Raw genomic sequence first — 24,343 nt, forward strand, 5'->3', positions numbered from 1 at the left:
TATATCCCTACTCTATGAGGGGTTTCCGTGCCTCAACAAAACAAAGGAACGTCTGTGTCAGGGTGTTAAACAGACAAAGCGTCTTCAGTCCTATGTCCAAAATCCTAAACTGATCCTTACACTCCAGCTAAACACAAGGTGAAAATGGGATTTCTCTGAGCTATGGGCTCCCTCTTGCAGTTTCAAACAAATTTCTAAGGTGCAGAAAGGAAAAGAAATATAGTTCCACCGGGACAAAGGGGGGTTTCCCTTCCACTATGTTTCACTTGGTTTTTCCACACAGTTTCTGTTACTCTCCAAAATAAAGTCACAATCTTTCAGAAGAAAGACTGTTCCCCTTTTCATTTTATCACTTTGTTCTACACTGATGGATTTGTTATTATTCACAAAAGGGGGGAAGTTTTGTTTTCCTCTTTCCCCCTGGTGCACATTTAATGTTGTCTTTTCTCTTGGTATGTTTCGATATGATTTCGTCCCAGTTCCAATTTGCTCAAGGGCAAAATGCTTCCCTTTTGCCTCCTCAAAAGTAATCAGAACATAGTTCTCTTGAATCACAGCATAGTTCACAACATAGTTCTCTTGAATCCTTAAAGGGGTATGCATCTTCCCTTTTCTATTGCACACTTTCACATATCGCAATCCTCCTTCCTTTCCCTGGTATACCCTCCAGTCAGGGTATTGTTCCTTGTTCCTGGAAAAGTGATATAAACTTTATCTTTATCTTCTTACCCTTGGTTTACTCACCTGCCAGGGTATCATCACTTTTGTGCTGGGATGTGTGTCCTAGACTCAGTGTTTGCCTGGTACACTAACCTGCCAGGCCTTCTCCGCTGTCTGTTCAGTTTCTCTTCTATGCAGCTCACAGCACTTCTCCAATAATGGGTCTGCAACCCTTTCTGGTTAACTCCACTGACTCTATTTAAGCTCTTGTTCTCAACAATATTTGTGTCTTCAATACTTACACTGCCTTTGCTTGGGCTATTTTTCTCAACAATGTTCGTATTGGTAATAACTGCAATGTCTTTACTTAGGCTCTTTCTCTCAACAATGTTCATATCAACACTAATTGTGCTGCCTTTACTTAGGCTCTTTCTCTCAACAGTATTCGTATAAGTAATAATTTCACTGGGCCTCATTCTGAGTTGGGCGCAAAGGGATTACCGGCACCGGTAAGGACACTGGTGCCGCTAAACCCTTTGCGCCCTATTCCGAGGTCCCTTAGCGGGTCCCTCCCTTAACGCCTGGTCTGACCAGCTGTTATGGACGGGATCCGTTAATGGACTTCGGAGCTAATACCGGTACCGCTACTTCCCCATTCCCATTGAGCCCTAAGGGGGCACAATGGGAATGGGGAATGGATTTTTCAATGGGGACTTATCTGTCCCTGCAGGGTTGGAATGGACCCGTAAGTCCCCATTGAACCAGGTCAGAGTCGGTACCGGTATGGGAGGTAGTCATGGCGCAAATAGCGCCATGACTACCTCCGTACTCGGAATGAGGCCCACTATCTTTACTTAGGTTCTCACACGTAGTACACAGTGCACAGCATTCGCCCAGAAGTGCCCTGGTAACCTGCTCACTCTCCCTGGGTTTACCGGCTCTGCAGCGTATTCAGCATTCCTTGTGTTTCAACGGCATCTGTGCTCCCAGCCCATCAACTGATAGTGCGCCTTGTGAGTCATTTGCTTCCTGCTTTGCCTTCCTTTGTGTTCGGCAGCTCCGGCAGTCCAAAACAGAAAAGCAGTAAACTTCTCCTGACCTGGCTCCTCTGCACACCTTTCACCTTGGCCTCTGCGCTACGCTCTGCAGACTGCTCGCCTTTGGCGTCCTTCACAGTGTCCGCATCCGTCAGGTGCCGCTCCAGTCTCTGGCTCTCTCGATCTTCCCAATTCGGTTCTCCTGTGTCCTTTTTAAATGTCCCGGTCTTTCTCTGCAGTTTCCAATGACTAGAAAGCAGCGTTGGTTTACTTTGTCCATTCATCCTCACTTCTCCATCCGTCTTCCTTGTCTCAGTACCAAAAAGCGTAGGGGGAAAGGTAAATGAAGTTCTGGGCTAGAGAAACTTGAAAAGTCAGTCTCTATATTACAATAAGACATGTAGGAATGTTGCAATGGCACATGGTTGTCACTAAAAGCTATAACTGAAGGGTTGTCTTTTTTTTTAACTTCTGTTTATTAGGTTTACAATACAGCAGTTCTACATAGGTTCAAACAAACATTGCAGTATTCAATTTCAAATGAAAGTCATGAGCAAATCATTTAAACCAAACCCTATTGTTAAATTAAACCATGCAAAACGTAACTAAATGAACCTCAATAATCATAATATCTGTCAAGCCTCACACACGCTTCATGGCAGCCCGGGCTTTACCCTATAAACACCGTAATCCAGGTGTCCCTGTGTATACTAAACAAAGAGTTCCACGTTCTCAGCCCGGCGCCTGAAAATTGGCATGGCAACGCTGGAAGCCTGTTTTCCGTCACGTGACACGTTCGACTCGAGCGTGGTTGCCGGTTCATGTGACTTAAGCACCTCCCACTGCTGTTTCGGTGCTTCTGAATTTCGTTACGAACAGTTAGCGCTATCCTTCCTTGGTCCCTTGTAAATTCCTTGCTTCTTTGTTCCCGTTCTTGCTCCTGTTCCTACCCGTCCTCCCTCCTTCCCTGCCTCTCATCCGAATTCTCCAGGAGTGTCCGTGGACACGCTTTGCCTTCTCTACTGCCTTCCTCCTGCCGACTACGGAACTCCGAACGGACTGAATTTGGACACGTCTTGCTTTCTCTGCTGCCCGCCTCCTGCCGACTACGGAACTCCGAACGGACTGAATTTGGACACGTCTTGCTTTCTCTGCTGCCCGCCTCCTGCCGACTACGGAACTCCGAACGGACTGAATTTGGACACGTCTTGCTTTCTCTGCTGCCCGCCTCCTGCCGACTACGGAACTCATACGGATTGCTTTCGAACTTTCTGTCAAGACTCACAAAACCAATCAGTGACTTTTGGATTTCGGCACACGGACTAGAGACTTCCTTTGGTGTGCCTGAAGTCTAGAGGCGTCCTCGTGCCGTCGGGAATAGCCAGTTGGGTTTTTTAGCAATTTGGAATTACTTGAACTTTCTCCCAGCACATCGTTTTTCCTACACCCCCCAGACAGGAACCATTGCACAAACACCAACCTACCTGGTTGCTTCCATATCCTGTGGTCATCAGGTCAGTGGTAACTTTAATTACTATATGGTTACGCTTGTTTTCCAATTGGTCTTGTTGTCTAGTGACGGTAACCGTTTGTTGTTAACCATTGTTTGTAACAGCGGAACCGCAGAATCCCGTGTTCCAGGCCTGCGTCTCGTCTTGCATCCTGTCTTTCATGGAATGGATCCCTCAGCTTGTCTATTTGCTTATTCAGGTTAGAGGGGTACATTGCAGGGAAGACCTCTTCGGCTACACGACGGGGCAAGTCCCGGCCGGACATAACAATATCTAATACACACAAAACTTCACAAAGACAAAACAAAACATCACAAAGAGAAGGAAAGTAGAATAAAAAGAAATAAACAAATCTATCCTCCATATGTCACCAAATACTTCCACAGTATATGAAATGAATCATAGAGGGCATCAAACGATCCCCACAGCAACAAATATTCATCGTCCTTGCCTCTATTCTTCAACGAAACCTTATCATACCTAGATAAAACCCTCAAATCCATCAACCAATCTTCAACGCTTGGTTTCTTAATAGTTTTCCAGACCCTGAGAATCAATTTAATTGCTATCATCAGTGCTCTGTCGAATCCAAAAGTTATGCTTTCTAATCTGAACACCCCTTCCAACATGTGAGAGCAAGATTATATTAGCTGCAGATCTTGTTAAACTTATCCCAAAAATGAAATCAATCCGATCCATCACCTCATTCCAAAACGACAATACCCTTGGACATCCCCACAGCAAATGTAAAAGAGTACCTCTACCCACACTACAACTCCAACACAAGTCATCTAGTCTTAATTGTAACTTAAACATTCTCACAGGAGTCCAATACAATCTACCAATAATCTTCTGCCTAATCAGACGCAAGTTCATATCTTTCCCTAAATTCACATCCACTCTTAAAATATCACTCCAATCAGTATCAGAAATGTCCCTACGGACATCATTCGACCAAGCAACCCTCATCCCCTCCCATGCCAACATATATTTTGCATTAATTGGCATGAAATTCATGTAAATCCGCGCACCATACTCCTGACCATCTAGTAATTTACTAACTTCAGGCTTCTTCCCGAGCGAGCCTCCCGCCATAGCGATTCTCTGACCAATCACAGGTGCCAAACTCAAATACCTAGCCATTTCTCTTAGACTCAAATTAAATCTATCTGCTAACTCCTCAAAACTCAACATCCGAGTCCCATCCAAAATATCCCCTAATTTCAAAATACCTCTTGAAACCCAACTTTTCCAATTAAGACATCTATTATCAATCTTTATAGCTTCATTATGCCAAATAGAGGCACCTGTACCGAAACCATAAGTTTGTCAATTTTCACCAAACCAATTTCTTGTTTGATAATTTTTCCATACAGTAGTAGGCAGATGTTGCTGCTGTTGTGGTTGACGAATGGCTGCCCCCAAACATTCTCCAAGCTGGCATGGCCCAAAAAGGTTTGACCCATCAAAGAGCATGTCCAAAAGTCTTGATTGGATGCCAGGAGCAAATGCAGACTTGTGCAGCCATGTAAACCTCCTAATGACTGTACTTGAGCCCATAGAACAGCCAACACAGTTCTAATGGTCAAGCCCATTTCTTATTATATGTTAACACCATCCCTCATCACTCCTTCAGGTAGGTTATCTGCTGCCTGGAAAAATATATTCCAGAGTGTATGTATATTTTGCTAAGGCACAAAATGCATGAATGGCCTTGATGGCCATGCTCCCAGCAGAGAACACCATTTGTGCCAATGCATCATATTTTTTGTCATCCCTATAAGGTGGGATGTTTGGATAAGCAGCCGCCCTTGAAGTATAAGCCGCCGCCTGCACCACCAAACTTTCTGGAGTAGGATGCCTGGAGAGAAAGTCAGGGTCAATGGAACATCGTCTGTATTTTCTCCCTTTCTACCGTGAGAAACCTGAGGGTATTCTCCCAAATAGACCTCGGGAGTCCCTTATTCAGGTGGCCAGGGAAGGGCTGGCACTCTCAGATCCCAACCCTGGGGGTGGACAAGCGAGAGAGGATAACCTGGGTAGGGGAACCCAGGGTTATGCTTGGGAAAATGCCCCAGGTGAGACGTGGTGGTATACCAGAGAAAGGGACAAGGAAGATGACCTTCCTGAAGCTTTTATAGAGTGCACAAACTCAACCTCTCTTACACCTAAAGAATCCTCCTTATCCAAAACCACTGATCCCTCCGCATCTGGTAAAACCATAAAAAACCACAACTCCCAGAATCCCTGCTATCCTGTCTTCTACCCGGATATTTCCAATCATTCTACAATATGTCCCTTTGATCATTCATTTCCGAACACCCAATCTACCTTGACTAAATATAAATCCCGTCCCTCAGATTATCACTTTCCGAACTCCCAGTCAAATGTGACCAACAACTATAGTTCCCGCAAACCCTCTTACTCCTTACATAAATCCTACCCGAATACTCCCAGTTATTCTCTTTCCCGTCCTTCTAATTATGATTTGTCACAACCCCAGTCTGTTTGGACCAAAAACTACCATTCCCACAAACCCTCCTGTTAATTTTCCGACAATAACTCTGGTCATTTTTCGCTCTTTTCATGAACCCTACCAATCTCACCTTTCCAGTTTATCAAAACCCCTATGACGAAGGATGTCACTGCCCCCATTTCTTACCCGAACTCTTTTCCACGACACAAATGAAAACGGGCTACTGTTAAAACTGTTTACCTGACACGTCCCAACCCAAGGGCAAGGCAGAGTCAGGCAATTAACCCAAATCACACACAACCGAAGGACCTTTACTTTCCCCACAGGATAAATGGTGCAGCACGAGAGCACAGGGGGAGCAAGGCAGACAGCACGACGGAAGCGCCAGTTACGCCTGGCAGTTCAAAAGGAGGCGAAAGAGGGCGAGAATCGACCTTGCCCTTATCGACAGAGACCCGTAAAGTCTCAAAAGTAGGAATCGGAAGACTGAGAACAATAGCCTGCGTTTTGCAGCAGGTGTCAACCATGCCCAGGTGCCTCCTCCGCTAACAGCCAAGCCGGGGAGAGACGTATGACCCCATAGTACCGGCCTGGACTATACAGGCGGAAAAGTAAAGCCGTTCATCACAATCGGTGAGTTAAGGGGAGAGCCGATAAAGAAACTGAACTGTGCTGAACTGAAGTGTTAATTGAACTTTGAAATACAATGAACTGTTATAAGAACCGGGGAAAACCAACAGTAGAGGAGTCTGGCGCTCACTCAGGAGTCTCTGGGCGATTACCCAAAAGTAGAAAACAACGATAACCAGAGGGTCGTGGAAGAGGGCAAGAGAGGTTCAAAGTGGTCATACAGGGGTCATGCAAAATCCTGTGTACCGTCGAAAGTCTTTCACCAACAGATGATTGCGACGAGAAAGGGAATTGAATCCCGCTTGGTAAAGGGAACGCATGAACTGTGTGTCATGAAGTTTGGTGATGGTGAACCTACCGAGAGACACCTACAGTGAAACGTTGTGCAAAAGGTGGCTATAGTAAACCCGAAAGAGGGAGGCCAAATAGCAGGGATAAACCCTGAAGATTTGTTCAAAAGGACATTAAAGACATGAAATGAGAAGTATTACAAGACAAGGAGAGGTGACCTGTCTCGCTTGTCAATTGGGATCCAAGCCTGGCCGAGGGAGATTCAAGGGTGAAAAATGATCACCCAAAATTCATTGAGAATAGAACTGTTTGATTAGTCAACTACGACAGAGATCTGCGTCTGGAAGAGGGGGACCTAGGGGTGAATTTGTCACCCAAAACCACAAGTGAAACAGAACTTTGTGTTGGTTTATTGAGTGTTATCAGGCCTCAAAGGCAAGAGACATTTATTGAAAGACAATGTGGAGTATTTGTATCCACGCCAATGCGCCACAATGCACCCCTTTGCCGATGGAGAAAGAAAACTGTCAAAAATTGAGGAAATAACCCTGTGTGTGCCAAATCTGAAAAATTGCACATGGTGCATAATCCACCAAAGGAGCTGCACACCCTGCCACACACACAGGCAAAGTTGGTGTAAAAACAGGAATCATTGCTGTCATCTGTCACTTGCCACCTGAAACAAAGCCACAGAAGGGCTAAAATATGAAAATGCCCTTAACTACAGTTTCCTAATCAATGGCAACCTTCAAAGTGCTGTTTTGCCGCTAAATTCAGTTATTTTCCCCAGTGAATTATTGAAAGGAAAGTGGCCTGAAATCCTGGATTCTCCAGGCAGTCAGAGGAATCCGGGCCTCACTGACTGACAGCTACATCAGAAAATTAGCTGTCAAATCCAGTTTAAAAATGTTTCTGTTTCCTGATTAAAATGGCAAAAATCACCTATGTTGGTGAAGGGCTAATTCTTTTAAAATGTTTAAATCCTTTATAAACTGTGCTCATATTTTATATGGGAAATGAAAAAAAACTTTAATGTCAAAGGGCCCAGTCTGGGACCAATCCACCATGTAATTCTGATCTGACAGCCTGGCCTGGGAAAACTGACATCTCTGCTTGACACTTCCTTGAGAACAGGAAGGCTAATGGCGGTTAATGGTTCCCGCATAATGCCAACAAGCCACACAATGGGGACACATTAGACATTCGTCTGCTGGCTAACCAAAGAACAAAGGAAAGGCGGAGCATTGACCTCTGCACGGATGGGCAGGATGTGGAGGAGGTTTCTCAGTGAACTTCAAAGGACTGGTCATTTGCTCACTTTGGAAGTAAGAAAAAAAACCTGGACTGGATTGTGAATGGAAATTACTTGTTTTTGCCTCAGAACTTTATGACATTTAACATGACAGCCAAAATAAGTGGACAAGTGAAAAATACAAACTTATAAATCTGAACTCATGCTAGACAGTTGATGATGTGATAGGAGTTTTTACTACATAAGGAACCAAAGATACACTAAAACACTGATTGTGGCAACACTATTAATGTTGCAAGCTTAAAATTGTATGTACATGATCCCCTGATCAGTGCCCATAGATATATCAAATTAGAAATGATTAATCCAAACTATTATGGTGAAAATTGATAATAATCTGTAGAATGAGAAAGACAGCTCGCACAAAGATGGGAAGTGAATGTAATAATAACTAGTTTTGTATATAGTAAATGTAGATAATCGATGTATAAAGTATATGTGTACACTTTTAGGAGGGTACATAATGGTAGAAATGTACATTTGTGCAAAAGTATGTTTTGGGTAAAAATCCAGATGGGAGTTCCTAAATCCTGTCATAAAATGACAGCTCTGTTCAGACTACCAACTAGGACAAAGCACACACCAGTATCCACTCACAGACATGGGGGTGTGTTTTGAAGTTCTTCCCATACCATAAACTGGGGGATGGCATTTGTAATGTATAAACGTACGTTTCACTACACAAAACACAGACTGCTTCCAGAACACCCTGCTTCCAGAACCCATCCAGATGTCTTTGCAGCACCTTATTGCAGAACTCTTCAACTTGTAGCTGACCCCAGAATCTTTGGAAGATCCAGATTTCTTTGCAGAATCCAGACTCTAGCATTGCTGAAATTATTGCTAACCTGACCCAATTGCAAACAACCCAAACTTGAAGGGATTGAATTGTGATTCAGCTTGGCTTGCTACCATTAAGGCTGGCCCGCTGAAAACATGCATCCTGCTATCTACCGTGTCCAGTAATTAGAAAGGCCCATCCTAATCCAGCCTGAGGCGCAGTCCAAAATTGACCAGAACTGCACCGCTGATCCAATCCCGCTAGAGGTGCCCTGCTGCCGGTAGACCAGATCCAATTCATTGACCAGAGCTGATGGTCCAATTTAATAACTTCTTCTGTAATTATTAACAGGAAGAACAGTGACCTTTCGTATATCTGCATTGTATTATCCTTATCTCAACCCATCCCATCTTTAATTCATAACTCCAGTATTGTTAGAATCTTTCTTGCGCTGATTTTCTCACCTGTGTTCCAAAACCATTACTGCCTAGTGATTTTGAATAACTAAAGTAAATCCCAGGAAGCAGTAGAGTATCCACAACGTGCACGGGTTACGCGGATCACATGACTGTAAGATCCATCTGTGGCATCCTCTTTTTCATAGTCATAATATAGTGTAATCAAACCCATCTGTCATTTTCAAAAGGGCATTTCTGTTTTCATTTTCGCGCCTATTTTGCAAAAACGCCTCTCACTATAAACTCTATAACTCCTTCAGTTTTAAAGATAGAAACGAAATTTCAACTCTCAATGATACACAACATCCTTAGCTACATCCAGTTCCGGTGTATTTGACCCGTTTTTCTTCAATATGGCATAGTAAAAGTTTGCCGCAAATATGCAAAAGTCACACGTTTACACATGTCATTTCCCCATTTCAAAGTGCTTTTTCCATCCCATCCTAATCTCAAGTGTGTAGTGTTGTTTATATTATAGCTCATGTATGTTAGGACCTGATTAGTGTTGCTTTTCTTAGAATTTCTATCCATTTAAGCATTTTTGCACCCTTTTGCAGTATTTCACAAAGCCACCTGTCATTTTCAAAGTGTCATTTGCCAGAATAAGGTTTTCTCTCTTGTGTGGGAGGGAAGATTGCCTACAACTCTAGACATTGTATTTAATACCTGCTGATTACTCACAATGGTGTAGGATTGCTCATTTGTATTTAAACAAAACTTTGCAGGGGGAACATTAACCTAAACGCTATCTGTGTGCAAAACAAGACTGTTCTTTTTCCCTGTGTTTTCTAGTTTGCCTCTTTATAAGTCAATTCAATTGCTTGACTTTATTTATGAATTGTATTGTCACCCTTTGGGTGATTGCTGCCCCATATACATATATATAGTAAACCTATGTGTGATTTGAATATTAAATAAATAAATAAATCTTTACATTTACAAGCTAGCCTGATCCCTGGTTTAGTGTGACCTGGGGGGTATTTTGAGAAGGGTGTGCTATGAGTGGTATATTAGTCAGAATATTGAACTTATAGACAAAAATAAAATAAGGGTTTCAATTACGCACTACATGCTAGGCGAGACCAGGGTGTGTGCCTGATTGAAATCCCTTACAACACTTAACCTTCGGAGAACCCGATCCCTGGAGCAGAACTGTCAGCTTGTGCTGGGGAAAGCTCAAGTGTGTGCTGTGCTCAGGAAAACCACCTTGTCCCATGCTGAAAACGCGCGGCAGTGAGACCCTGGGAAATCACATCCTTACTTATCATTCGAGAACACTTATTTCTTTCCCTATCCCACAATCTTTTGAATTTAGCGTAGCAATTGGCAATAGTTTTGTTTTAGTATAGGCCCTTTCACTTCGACACAACGCCACTAGGACTGCTTTATTTTCATTTGATGGTTGATGCTTGCTCCCATCTTAGATTTAGGTTTAGTATAGGCGTTTTCCACTCTGCATTTCCAGTTTAATGAACACCCTTGAACTGTGATCACTTGTGTCTGTTTTTACTGTTGCCACTTATTGACAGCAGGAGTTGTGTCAGGCTTCTGACAGTTCTCCAAGATAAAGAGTTTTTGAGAGCTGAACGAAAAGGCAGTACAGGTTTCTTTGAAAGTCCTTGATCAAGGATGTCAGGCAGCTCATTCTGAACTATGACATTAGGTATTCCCACATTGAGGTTAACCTTCATTTTAGTGACATTTCAGAACATTTACTGTTAAGGAAGTTTGCAAGAGGATCACCTCTTTTTTGAAGTGTTTTGGTGGGAGCGCATCCACAATGTGGGAATACCTAATGTCATTTCTGTCTTGTTAAGTGGGTTTGAGGTGCCCGCTTTTCCCACAGGGTGCTGCACCCTATTCTTCGAGGTTCAATTGAATTGTCTTTCTCATACTATAACTGCTCAAGCGCTATTCACCTGGCACACCTCAACACCCTTTGTTCCACATTCTGAACTATGTCCTTTGAAAATATTTAGTGACGTTGTTCATAACTGTTCTGTTTGCCACATTTGGATGAGCAGTTATGTTCGGTGTTCAGAGAGGCACAGCGCCACCTCACTGATGAGGCCCAACAAGGCTGAAACAGGTGTATGAGGTTACTGTTTGTACTCTTGTTCAGAAGGGAAGTGCCATAGTATTTCGGTGCTGGACTGCCCATGTGGGCGGGACAAAGACTGATATGCAAATGGATATTTGCCATCTGTGAAAGGTACAGTGAGCAAACAGCGATGGCTGCAAACTCTCAAAATGGGAAAAAACCACAGAACAGGTTATCATGCCATGTTCTTTCTTGAGAGGGGCCCCTGCTACCTTTTTGAAAAAAAGTTATGTTTGGGGTGTCGAATTCCACCTCAGGGGAAGTGTCCAAGCCATTGGCTTTTTAAAGGCAGGTAGGCAATCCCTCTAAACGAGATTAATCAGAAATCAACTCCTCGGACATTAGGTGTGCCAAAACATTCGTACCTGAAGGGTAGAACTTCATCTTCTTCATCCTCCTCAAACATGGACCCAAAGTATTTGTACAAATCTTTCTTAGACTGCAGATTGAAACCTAGGATCTGAGGTCGAAGGGCCCTTCAACGTCGAGTCCTTTGACAAAGAAGTGACTGAAGCCTATGGCTTTGGTGCTGTCCCAGTGGTTGACACTTTCGACGCCACTCGAGGAGGCATCCCTGAGGGTTTTTGACTCAAGCTTTTAGGCAAGCGGGTCTAAGCCTTTGACAATTTGCTGCCGGCATTAACGGGCATGGTGGGTTTGCTAGCCTTTTTTTCGAGGGACCAGGAAGGGCTGCCTTAAAAGAAAAAAAAATCCATCATCTTTTGACAGAACTTTTCCCATTTGGCCGCAGGGGCAGTCTTATCAGGAAAATGTACCTGTCTCTTTTTGGATGAAGAGTCGGACCACAAGGAATGATGGCGTCTCATCTTTGATTCTTTTCATGAAGACAAGGGCGAAGAATGATGTGAATCGCTCATAGACCGCAACCGTTTAGAATGCTTGGAGCGTTTCTTAGGCCTTTCAGGTGATTTGTCCACTGAAGAATCTCTGCCTTCAGAAGATTACCTCTTCGAAAGTGTAGAGGACGGAGATTTGGAAACCGACTGACCCAGGATGAGTTTTGGCCTTCTCTCTTTTAAGGCCTTGCTGGTGTAAGGAACTCATGGTGACAACAGTAAAGACAGACACAAGTGATCACAGTTCAAGGGTGTTTATTGAACTATTAATGCAGGGTGGAAAAACGGCCAAGGTAAACCTAATTCTAAGATGAGAGCAAGAGTCGACCATCAAATGAAAATACGGCAGTACTTGTGGTGTTGTGTCAAAATAAAAAGGCCTATGCTAACAAAACCTATTGCCAGTTCCCTATGCTAAATACAAAAGACTGTGGGATAGGGCTTTCAATAAAGAAAGAAGTGTTCACAAATAATAATTCAGGGTATGCTTGCTAGGGGTCTCTCCTCCCTGCGTTTTCACTACGAGACAAGGTGGGGCTCCTGAGCACAGCATATACTCAAGCTTTCCGCAGCACGAGACGACAGTTCTGCTCCAGCTATCAGGTTCTCCGAAGGTTAAAGTCTCTTTGCATAAAAAGCCTTTTGCCCTTGAGGGCCTGATATTTGTAACAAACATACAGTTCTGTTCTACAGATGCTTTGGGTGATGGCTTCATCCCTGGGTCCCCCTCTTGTGGGCGCTGACCCTAAACACAAAGTTCTGTTTCACGTATAGCTTTGGGTGATGATTTCAGCCCTGGGTCCCCCTCTTTTCCGGGGACAGACCCAAACACAATTGGGATTCACCCTTGATTTCCCTCAGTGCTGGATTTGCTTCCCTTGCTTTTCATTAAAAAGCGGGACTCCCTTCCCCTAGCTTTCTCTCGTGCAGGAATCACTTCCCTTGCCTGTCACCAGTTTGTAAATCAAAGTCTTTTGACTGTACAGGGATTTTGCTTGACCTCCTGTATGACCACGTTGACCTATCTTGGCGGCTCTCCTATGGCCTTCTGGTATATGAAGTTCTTTTCAACATGGCATTCACCAGAGTCTCTCGAGTTAGCACCCACGTGGTGTCGGTTCCCTCTGCAGCTGGTTTTCCCTTTCACACTTTACAGTTCCTTGAACTTTCTTACAAATGGCCACTTTGCATCTTTCATTCAACGCAGCTCGGTTCTTATCGGTTTTCCCTTCGACTCACCAGCTGTGATGAGCCGCTGGGCTTTCCTTCATTCTGGAGTCAAGGCCGGTACCACCGTAGCAGGAATCTTCCTTGTTCCTGCTCATCAACGTAGGCTTGCCCCGTGTACCGTTGACATCTGGTGCAAGACATTTGCTCTATTGCTCACAGTCTTATGCTCTCTTTTACAAAGGTTCTGAGGGCCTGGGTTGAAAAGATCAAGGTTGCTTCTCTCTACAAGTCAGGGTCCGGCTTGTCAGAATTCCACAGGAGCTGATGCTGGCCCCACAGACCCTCACCAGGAGTTTACCTCTCAACCCTAAAGTAAAAGCTGAGCTGAGAACCCAAAGAAAGGGAAAGGGGAAGTGGAGAAAATAAACAAGATACTGCTGCCCTGCAACCTTCTGGTAGGCTCCAGTATCTGTGATAAAACAAATACGCTTGGTTACTTATGCATTATGTAAAATTCTCTCCTTAAAATATTTTTTAATATATGCTAACTTCTTTACCTTTTTTAACCTCTGTTATGGCATAGAGGTTATATATTCATGTTGAAAACCCTTGTTTTGGTTCTCTTAATGAAACTTGCCACTATGCCACTATAGTCTCTTTAAAACTCTAAAGTGAATGACACTTGCAAGTGCTTAACAGTCTTGGATATTTTACACTTTTGCTTCATTACATATAGCTCTCTTAAGTCTGTACTCAAATGCTTTAATGAATGCAGTTTTTTTCTTTTATAGAATCTCCTTTTAGTATAAGTGTTGCGTGAAAATAGATATTCTTTAACTTCCTTGAATGCAGCTCCTCCAGCGCATGAGTTAGTAATTAACACGCGCATATTCGATGAGAAAAAATAAACATGCGCACGCACTGTTTGAACAACACATGTTTAAAACTCAGAAAAAACTTTGCACTAGTTCTTTTCTCGACCTGCGCTTTAAATTCACATACACGCTCTTATTTCTAATCGCTCTTATTTCTTTAAAAAAAAAACGTGCGCACATTTCATTAGGACACGCGCACTATCGCGCACGCGCTTCCTTGAACGATGCTGTAAAAGATACAAAAACTCACGCTCGTGCTCTTCCTTTAAAAGTGATCTCGTGCAGTTTATTTGGACACGCGCACTATCGCACACCGCACACGTGCTTCCATGAACGACGATGCTAAAGACGCGAAGACTTGCGCTCACGCTCTTCCTTTTAAAAATGGTCTCACGCACAATTCATTTTGGACACGCGCACTATCGCTCACCGCATACGCGCTTCCATGAACGTCGCTGCTAAAGATGCGAAGACTCGCGCTCGTGGTAATGCCGTCTGAAATTTCACCACGCGCAAAACAACATTACAAACTTATCGCGCACAGTCTTATTTCTTTTTTCTTATTGCTTTTAACAGTGTTTATATAGTTCACACACTGTACAGTCATTAAACAGCTTCAACTCAGTTAAATTCCGTAAGTATTGAAACTTGACAAATTGCTTAGTGGTTTAACATCTTGACTAAAAACTTTTTACACTAACATATATATATATATATATATATATATATATATATATATATATATATATATATATATATGCCAAGTCTTTTCTCTTTTTGCATCACAGTTATTCACATATTTCTCCTCCTCATTCTCTTGTCTCAAGGTTTCTCTTTCACAACGTATATATCACTTTAGATTGAAAATTCTCTGTGAAAGTCTATGAACTTTTAAAGGAACATTCCCACCTGATGTTTTCAAGTTCTCACAGGCACTGCAATTGGTTTTCTTACTTCTTAGTGGATTCTCTGAACTCTGGAAAGGCCTTACTTAAGGAGCTTAATAAATGTACAACCAGCCACTAAATTACTATGGATGAAAGGCAGTTTAGAATCTTGCTCACCTCCCAAGAATCCAACCCATTATCCTTCCACCAATCAGACAAAGCAAACATATTATTAAACCAATCAGATAAGGTTGCCTTCTCTCCATCTTGACTTGGGCAATCAACATTTTTTATACTTAAGAAAACAGCTTCCTATTCTATGTACAGGCCCTTTCCTGCTCTTTTTCCTGCTACAAGAACACCTACTCCAGCCAGCCCTGACACTACACCACCCTCTCAATTCCCGCCGCCTTTCTCCATCTCTTGAACTGCCGTGCCTGGTTAGCACCTCATCGTGCTGTCTGCCATGCTCGTACTGTGCTCTCTTGCTCTACCTTTTATCCCTGTGGGGAAGGGAAAGGAACGTCAGGTGTTTGACTCTGACCAATTCCCTGACTTTGCCTGACCCTTGTATTGGGACATGTCAAGTAAATGGCTCTGGTGTTAGTTCGTTCTCTGGTGTGTAGTGTGAAAGTGTTAGTATCAGAAAAGGGAGGGGGGCAGTGGTTCTGAATGTCCTACATGGTTGGATGGGGAAAAGGTGTTGAAAGAAGGGGGAACCGCATCTCACCCATCAGTGTCGCACTCCCAAGAACCCCCATCCACGTCACCTCTCACTAGTCTATACTTCCTGAGAACGTTCCTATTAAGATCCGGGACAGTCGCTAGTTTCTCCCAAATATCACTAACTGGAACCTTGAAGAATACTTTAAGGGGCAGGAAGGGTTGATCCTCCTTGGGGTCTTTCAGCATCACAACTGTGATTTTATCTTTCTTGTCTGCAGACACCAGACAGCTTGAATGCGGCCTGGTCTGCCCCCAAAGCGCAGCAGCGCCAAAATGAGCGACACAAAGCCACAGAACTTATCTCTCAACCCTTTATTGTACTTTCCCTTTTTGCCTCACACAGCAGAAACCCACTTGTGCATGCGCAAGCATGCACAAACCTTGTTGGCCAATGCTCGGCGTGATGAGGGTTGCCCGTCACGCCGGGTTAATTGTATCCCTGCCGGACACGACATCTCCCCCTCTTGGGCAAAATAAAGTCCAGTTACTCACAGCTGGCCACACATTTCATCTATCCGTCTCACGGCCCTTGTAATACATTGCCTCGGTCTTGTGGATCTCTCCACAGGCGGCTCACTCTTAGTTGCTGCTGCCTTGTCACTCATCGCTTTCTCTGCAAGCTTCCTCTCTCATCTTCTCTTCATTCAGCTCCCTCTCGGCCTCTCGGTAGAGCCTGAACTGTGACATTTCATGTGATCACCCTGCTTGGGGATCGGGCTGTCACCATAGATCCATTGATCTGCGTAGTAACTTGATGACCAGGATAAAATCTTGACTCTGATTACGTTCTTGTTTCCGACACACGAGGACCTTGTCCCTCGGTTGCAGCGTGGACGACTGTGGTCCCCGCTTCTTGTTGGCATACCTTTTCATCTCACGTTTCCGGGTGGCATCCTCCACCTGTAGCTTTGAAAGGTCTGTCTCTCGAAGATCCTTTCTGTGGGGCAGTCTCTCGTCTTCACCTTTCTTTGGAACACCAACTCGGAGGGGCATTTTTCCATTATCCCATGTGGCAACTTTCATTATCCCCAGAGCATGCTGCATACGGCTTGGTTCAGTGATATCGGGCTCAGCTCGTTTAGCTGCAGTACCTACTTCAAACGCCTCATGAATTTCTCGATCATCCTGCAGCCACAACCGTGTGATATTACGGTGACGTATGCCCATGTGACCCATGAAGTGGGCAGACTCTGCACTGCTAAATGGAGGCCCATTGTCCGACTTCAACGTGTCGGGAATGCCCCATGCAGAGAATATGATGTCTAGTTCCAGGATTACAGTGCTGGCTGACGTGGATGAGATCATCTGTACAAGGGGGAATCAGTAGAAATCGTCCATCATCACCATCCAATACTTTTCCCCACCAAACGGGCCAAAGAAATCAACCGCCACATGGGTCCATTGTGCTTCTGGAAGTTCTGACTTCTGAGTGGTTCTACATTGCTGGACTTCAATATCACTGGCAGCATTTATTTACAGTCTCTTCTACCATTGTGCCGTGCCGGGGAACCACATGGTGTCTCTTATCTGCCGTTAACTGACGACCATGCCTCGATGCCCTTCATGTGCCAGGTCCACTAATTGCTGTCTCAGACCTGTGGGTATGATGATCTGCCTTGCGCGCATCACCAGGCCTTCCATTGTGACTGACAGTTCATCTTTCACTTGTCTGAAGGCTTGTATTTCTTGCTTCCACGTCTCTTGATTTCCCTGTGCATCCCCTGGCTCACTGTCTCTCCATCTTCGGGACGTGATAAGCTCCTTCACCTTCTGCAGTATCTTGTCCCACATGGTGTGGTCTCCCACCACGCCCATCGTAAGCAGCTTTGGGGTCCGTGTTGAGTGAGGAAATTGATATATTCCTCTGCTATGGATGGGTCAATGCCTTGTTTCACAAGAAGGTTCCGAGCCATAAAATCTGCTGGATTGTACTCTGTCCCCGGTTTGTGAACGATGGTGAAGTTGAAATCCTGCAATCTTAACCCCCATATTTCAATCCTGGGGGGCATCATGCACTGAGGGTTTCCATATATTGTGACCAATGCCTGGTGATCTCTCACTAGTGTGAATGGTTTTCCCAATAAGAACATTTGAAAATGTTTGCACGCCCAGACAACGGCCAGCCCCTCTTTTTCCGGCTGGGAGTATTTTCTTTCGACATCAATCAGACCTTTTGAGGCATATGTGACAATGGCCCTGGAACTGTCCCTGCCAGACTTTTGCTGTGCCAGGATGGCTCCCAGACCTACCGGGCTTGCGTCCACCATCAATTCAGTACATTTAGCCGGGTCGAGGTCGGCCATGCATTCAGTAGATCCAATGTCTCTCTTGAACTGTGCGAACGCATTTTTGCATGATTGGTCCCACTGAAATTCATTCCCTTACTTGGCGAGTTCTCTCAACGGTACGCTAATTGTAGCAAAGACTTTCAAGTAACGGCTGCAATAGCTGCCCATCCCCAGAAATGACCGTACATCACTCACGTCTTGTGGATGCACAATGTTTTCAATTGCAGTTACTTTCCCTGGATCGGGGCTCATCCCCTCTTGTGAGAACACATGTCCGTAGAACTTAAGGTTCTTTTTGTGAAATGCGCACTTGGCCACATTCAACGTGAACCCTGCCTGGGAAAGGGCTGTGCACACCTGATGTAAAGCCCAATCATGTTGTTCTCGATCAACTCCAAAAAGTAAAATGTCATCGCTGTAGTTAAAGCAATTCCTTATGTACCTAATTACCTCCCTTATGCTCTGCTTGCAAATCTCAGCAGCCGACGATATCCCAAAGCTTATCCTCCTATACTCAAATAGCCATTCGTGGGTTGCAAAAGTGGTTATGTAGCGTGATTGTTCATCTAGCGGTATCTGGTCGTATCCTTTATACAGATCAAGCTTGGCTCAGTTGAGCATGCTAATCACGTCGTACAGATGCATGCCAGGGTGTCTCTCTCATTGAATTGCTTTGTTGGCTAAGCGCATTTCCACACACAGGCACATTTTTTTGAAGGACGCTTGCTTGGGCACTGTTAGCACATGCATGGCCCATGGAGTGGGACCACAAGCAGGTTCTATGATGTCCTCCTTTAGCAGGCACTTGATCTCTTTCTCTATTTACGGTTGCAGGTTAATGGGAATCCGGGGATGTTGTGCCACTGGAAGTAGTGACCCATCAATGTGAATGTTCACAGGTTCTCCCTTCAAACACGTGAGTCCTTTGAAAAGTTCTGGAAACTGTTGCATAACTGGGATTTCATGCCGCATTTTGTACATTACAGCCGCAATCTTCATTTCGAGAGCCGTGGGTCGGCCCAGAAAATTGTTTCCCGGCACCTCTCCTTGAAGAACATGCAGCTCTGCCACGGCCAGTCTCTCTTTGTAGTTGAATTGTATGGAGAATTTTCTGTGATTTCGAACTGGCCCCGTGCGGCCCACTGAAATACCTTCAGGTCCGATGGTTCCAATTCGGGCGGATGTGCCATCTTGCGAAACTCTGAGATGCACATGATATTCAGGGTGGCTCCTACATCAATGACAAATTGGACAAGGTGTGCCCTATTTCGATGTCAATATCTCCTTCTGGGGCATTCACCACATCAGTCATCATATATGCATACTCGTGATGACTTGTCTCTTGCTCTGGGGGGAGGCGATGGTGACCGTCCAGCGATTTGCCAAACATGGCTGACTACGTCTCTTCTCGTGTAGGTGTCTCTCCTGAGCCCTTGGGCACGTGGATAGTGCTCCGGTCGAGTCCCGCTGGGACCGCCTCCTTGTGCCCTGTTCGGCGGTGCATTGCACACTCTCATCATATGATTTTCCCACCCACAGTTGGTGCATTTCTGTCCAGATGTAGAGCATTGGGTGCCTTCCTCGTGGGAAAAGAGCAGGCTACACCTGTAACACTTTCCAGCAGTACCAAACCTTCTCGGTTGTGCATTTCCACTGTTACTTCTGCCACCTTGACTGATGAATTATCCTTGCTCTTTCACTGGTCCCTTGCTGGTTTCCATCTGTGTGGCTTGTGAGTCTGCTCTCGCTTCTGTCCTTGCCATTTGTAGAATGGTGGCGAGCGTAAACGGTTCCCGGAGTATTTTATTTCTGAATGTGGACGATAAGCACCCTCCAATGATCCTTAACCTGATGGCCTCATCATTTGAGAATTTATGAAAGTCACAATGAGCCACCAACCTGCGCAATCGAGTCGCAAAGGGACCCATGGACTCACCAGGCATTTGGAATGTAGTACTGAAAGTGTGCCTCTAAAAGTCTATGCTGCGCTGAGGATGAACATATGCGCACAGAGCCTCCTTGAGCCCCTCATATGTTGTGACGTCTTCAGGCGGAAACGTGGGAATGAGGTCTTCAACATTGTCACCAAACAGGTTGATAAGTAATCTCCTGGAAAACATGTCTATAACCTTTTCATCATAAGCAGCCATGTACTTCTCAAATCTTCGCAGCCATCTCTCCCATCTCTGTCCTAGGGTTTGTTGATCACCCATGTCAAAGGGGCCTGGTCGATGAAATACAGTTGCATTGGGCCCTTCCTCATCAGATGCATCACTTGTTCTCCTCTGATTGTCTCTTTCCTCGCTCGCTGACATTCTGCTGCAATCAGGCACCCTCTGTTGCGCACTTTGTTATTGGTCTCACAGATCTTCAGTATCCACTGTATTTTCTTCTTTTCTCCCTTCTTTCTGTCTCTATCAGAGGGGGTGTTGAAATCCTATCCTTGTCACCAGTATTCATGTCTGCAGACACCAAACAGCTTGAATGTGGCCCTGTGTTGCCCCCAAAACGCAGCAGCGCCAAAATGGGGGACACAGAGCCACAGAGCTTATCTCTCAACCCTTTATTTTACTTTCCCTTTCTATCTCACGCAGCAGAACCCCCTTCACGCATTTGCAAGCATCCGCAAACCTTATTGGGCAATGCTCGGTGTGACAAGGGTTGCTCGTCACACCGGGTTAACTGTTTCCCTGCCGGACATGACATTATCCTTCTCCAGTGATCAGCAGTGCCAATTGCCTGAATGTACAAGGTTTGTCCCATAAGACCTATCTATGACACAAATTCTGCATTAGAGCAGACAGGCACTCATTCATTAAGCACTATCTCAGACAAGGTATCAAGCCCACTTACATATTTTAGGTCCATAAGGAATACAGCCTCAATCTCACCAAAGCCAACTTGTGCTCTGGAATAGTGATCCTCCAAGCCACCTATGTCATACTCTTCTTTGCTGCCTAACCAGGCATCCATATTCCTATATGACTCCAAGCTGGGTCTTCCACCTGAAAGTCCCTGGGCAAGCATGACACCTCTGGCGCTTCTCTCCCCTGCCTCCACTGGTCTATCCTAATCTTTCTATCTTATTCTGAAAACATTTTGTAACCGCCCACCTTTTCAACCTTTGAACCTTCTAATGTGCTCTGAGACCCTCTGGTTAGGGGCAGCACTGAGCATAAATTTGAATAACTAAATCAAAAAGAAATTATCTGGCATCATGCCGGCTATACATAGCACTGCACTGATGCTTAGTAGCGCCGCTTTCAACACCTCGTTTCCTCGAAGGAGGCCCACGGTCATACACATCAAGAATGACAGCCTGAAGTTCTGCAGTGGTGGCATTAGGAGCCCTTGATGCTACCAGTGCCATAGAGCTCTGCAGTGCTTGTCCTCTAGTCCTGTGCTGAACACAAGGCACTGTGGAAGACAAAGTCAGCTGCTGCCACAATGTACAAATATAGCCAACATGCCACACTAGAAGAATTATTACTATTATTATTATTATTATTATTATTATTTATTATTATTAAGGTACTTATTGCGTGTGGACCCAGCTTCAGGAAGCAACAGAGCACTTTACAATCATAGGGAGTGTGGGGGGTATAAAGTGAGGGAAGCAGCGAAAAAGGGAGCGCAGAGCTAATAGGGGAGGGTGGGCAATTAACAGTAAGGGATCTACAAGAAACAAGGGGAGGAAACAGTGAGGAGCAGATCACTGAGTCCTAGGTAAGGTGGGGAGTGGAGGGCTTGTGGGCTTAGGTGTTGCGTAGGAGCCATTCACTGAAGAGGAGGGTCTTGAGCTCTTTCCTGGACTGTAGAAGCAATGGGGTGAGTCTGATGTTGCCAGGGAGGAGGTTCCAGAGTCTTGGAGCATAGAAAAACTCAAGTTCAACATTTACAGCAAGCCCAAGATGGCCCTCCCTTCGGTTTTCATTCACAGAAGTACCCACATCTATGCAAATCAGGCTGCCCTGGGTGCCCTTAAATGATAAAGAAAGAAATGGTTGCTGAAATCTGGGACTCTTTATGCAATGTGACGAGAAAGATCAACTAGTATAAGACTGTGCTGTAGCACAAAGAAAGAAGTTGGAATAAGACATGTCCTGGCCTTAAGGGGGACTGAAGTATAGGAGGATGTACTGCATCACCTTTTATATAAACCACTTTAACCAATCTAGATTGCCATGCAGTGGAGGTTGGTAAATAGAGATACTTGTTTGACTTCCCTTTTACGGTTTCTGGGTTTTCCTGATCTTTGTGCCTCCTGGACCAAATCCCTTCACTAGCAGGATTCCGACAGACCAACACCAGGAATACTCAGGTCTTGTGAATGCAGTGGGGATTTTGCCATTTTGGGAAAAAGCATGGCTTTGGGTTCATCATACCCAGGGATAACTAATTTTTGCGTGACTCTCTTTGTATCATGAGTGTCCCTTAAAGAGGTATGGCCATAGGTGTTCTGCTTGTGAGAAGACCCTGCCAGATGAATGGGGTGTGGCAGGGTAGGCTCGGGGATCCTCCCCACACCACCCCAGGGCACAGCATCACTTGGTAGGTGGCAGCACACAGCCCCCATGTCTACCACACCCTTCACCCAAGAGTCAGATCAGTGACTTCCGTAACATTAGTTGTGATTTTAGAGCATTTTAATAGTAATACATGTAGTTACCCAATTTACTTGAACTGAAAATGTTAATCCTGTACGGATGAATGGTTGACTTGATCCGGTCAAAGGTGTCTCAGTGGCACACTTAACTTACTCAGATATGTTACTGTACGGAACAGTGAGATTTCAAGTGCATGCAACCTTTAGCAGAGCAGCTGTTTTGGACTAAATCTCCTATGATCCCTAGCCAGCATAGTAAATGGTGAGGGATCATGCGAGTCATAGCCCATAATATTTGTGAAGAGCCGCAGGTTACAGACTTCTCGGTAATGCATCATTTACATTTTAACAAGGTTCCAAGAACCATCAGAGTAATGGCAACTCCATCATTATGATAAAAATGAAATGTGTTCTATATAGTGCTTCAAACAGAGAATTAGAGCATCACCACTACAATACTTATGTGTAAAGCACACTTACTTTTGAATCAGCGTTTTTTTTTTTAAAACACTGCTCAAAGTTGGCATAACCAGTTGTGGGGGTGTTACCTGGTTGGATCTTTGGTTTCCGACAGAATCTCAAGAAGCTCGTCATTAGACAGGAAGAAGAATCGCGGGAAGAAGAGGCGCTTCTTTTCCAGGTAGTCATTTAGTCCTTTCAGGATTAGCTCCAAGAGTTCATTTGACTTTTTCAGTTTATCCAGCATCTTGTCAATACTCACCACTGACAGAACATGCTTGTCCTAGAATGAAAACAATATGCATAGTCACTTTGCTGCTCCATTCCCCATGTCTGTACTGTAAGATTCCGGCACTCAGTGCTGGTGGACTGAGGTCTACACTGGTACTTTTAAGAAATAAGTTATTGGTTCTATTGAGTTAATCATTTGATCTCTACATTTTTCATTAAAAAGGGAACTACTAAAATAAAGCAGTGGGAGATGAGCGACATGGAGCTTGGTTACTCTTACAGAGGACCATTTGGTTTTTAAGGGGTTAGCTGGTGAATGATGCCACAATAGGTTTCAACATCAATCACATATTCCCCATCAACCACCAAAGGAACATTCTAGAATTTCGATTGTTTGCCATTGCTGATGATGCAGTTTTCGGTAAAGAGAAGTAGACTTTTATGATATTTTATTTGTATCTATTAAATTAGGGACTTTTTTCATATATGAAACATTCATAACAAGGTAATAACTTCCATATTTGCGACTAGAATGCAATTATAATTCATTTAACACATATTTCTCTATATAACACATATAATCCACACACACCCCACGTACACAGTAAATCTAACATATCAAGGTATTTTGTACATTAATTACACAACATGAGTTGAATTAACTAGGCAACTACTCCAACCACCACACCAAATTCCATCTGTGATCTTATCTATGTGCTCATTGGCTGAAAAATGGAGGACTGAAAGTTAAGGTTGTTGTAACTTGCATCACCTGCCAAATTTCAAGGGGTCTGTTGAAATTAATCTTTTCAAATTGACTTTCTCTTCACTTAAGTTTTTCACGAGTCCAAACAAACTCTTACATATCTCCTATGGTGCATTTCACCACTAAGGCTTTTCAGAAATGAAAAGCACCACTCTTTTCTTTGCTTGATACAAGCAATTACCAAGGTATCCCTGCAGGAAGCCGAAAATTAAAAGGGCTCA

The 24,343-nt window shown here is 44.3% G+C and overlaps 1 protein-coding gene across 2 annotated transcripts in view; it reads right to left on the reverse strand.

The window, feature by feature from the left end:
• DNAH7 (dynein axonemal heavy chain 7) overlaps positions 1–24,343 on the reverse strand; it is a 1,167,586-nt gene that overhangs the window by 810,218 nt on the left and 333,025 nt on the right. For both annotated transcript variants that reach the window (XM_069615701.1, XM_069615700.1), the window contains one exon: positions 23,215–23,408. In XM_069615701.1, coding sequence (XP_069471802.1) covers positions 23,215–23,408 — 194 coding nt within the window. The remainder of the gene's footprint in view (positions 1–23,214; positions 23,409–24,343) is intronic.

Source organism: Ambystoma mexicanum, chromosome 9, assembly GCF_040938575.1.
Source record: "Ambystoma mexicanum isolate Mex_15411 chromosome 9, UKY_AmexF1_1, whole genome shotgun sequence".
In the NCBI taxonomy this organism is placed as follows: Eukaryota; Metazoa; Chordata; class Amphibia; order Caudata; family Ambystomatidae; genus Ambystoma; species Ambystoma mexicanum.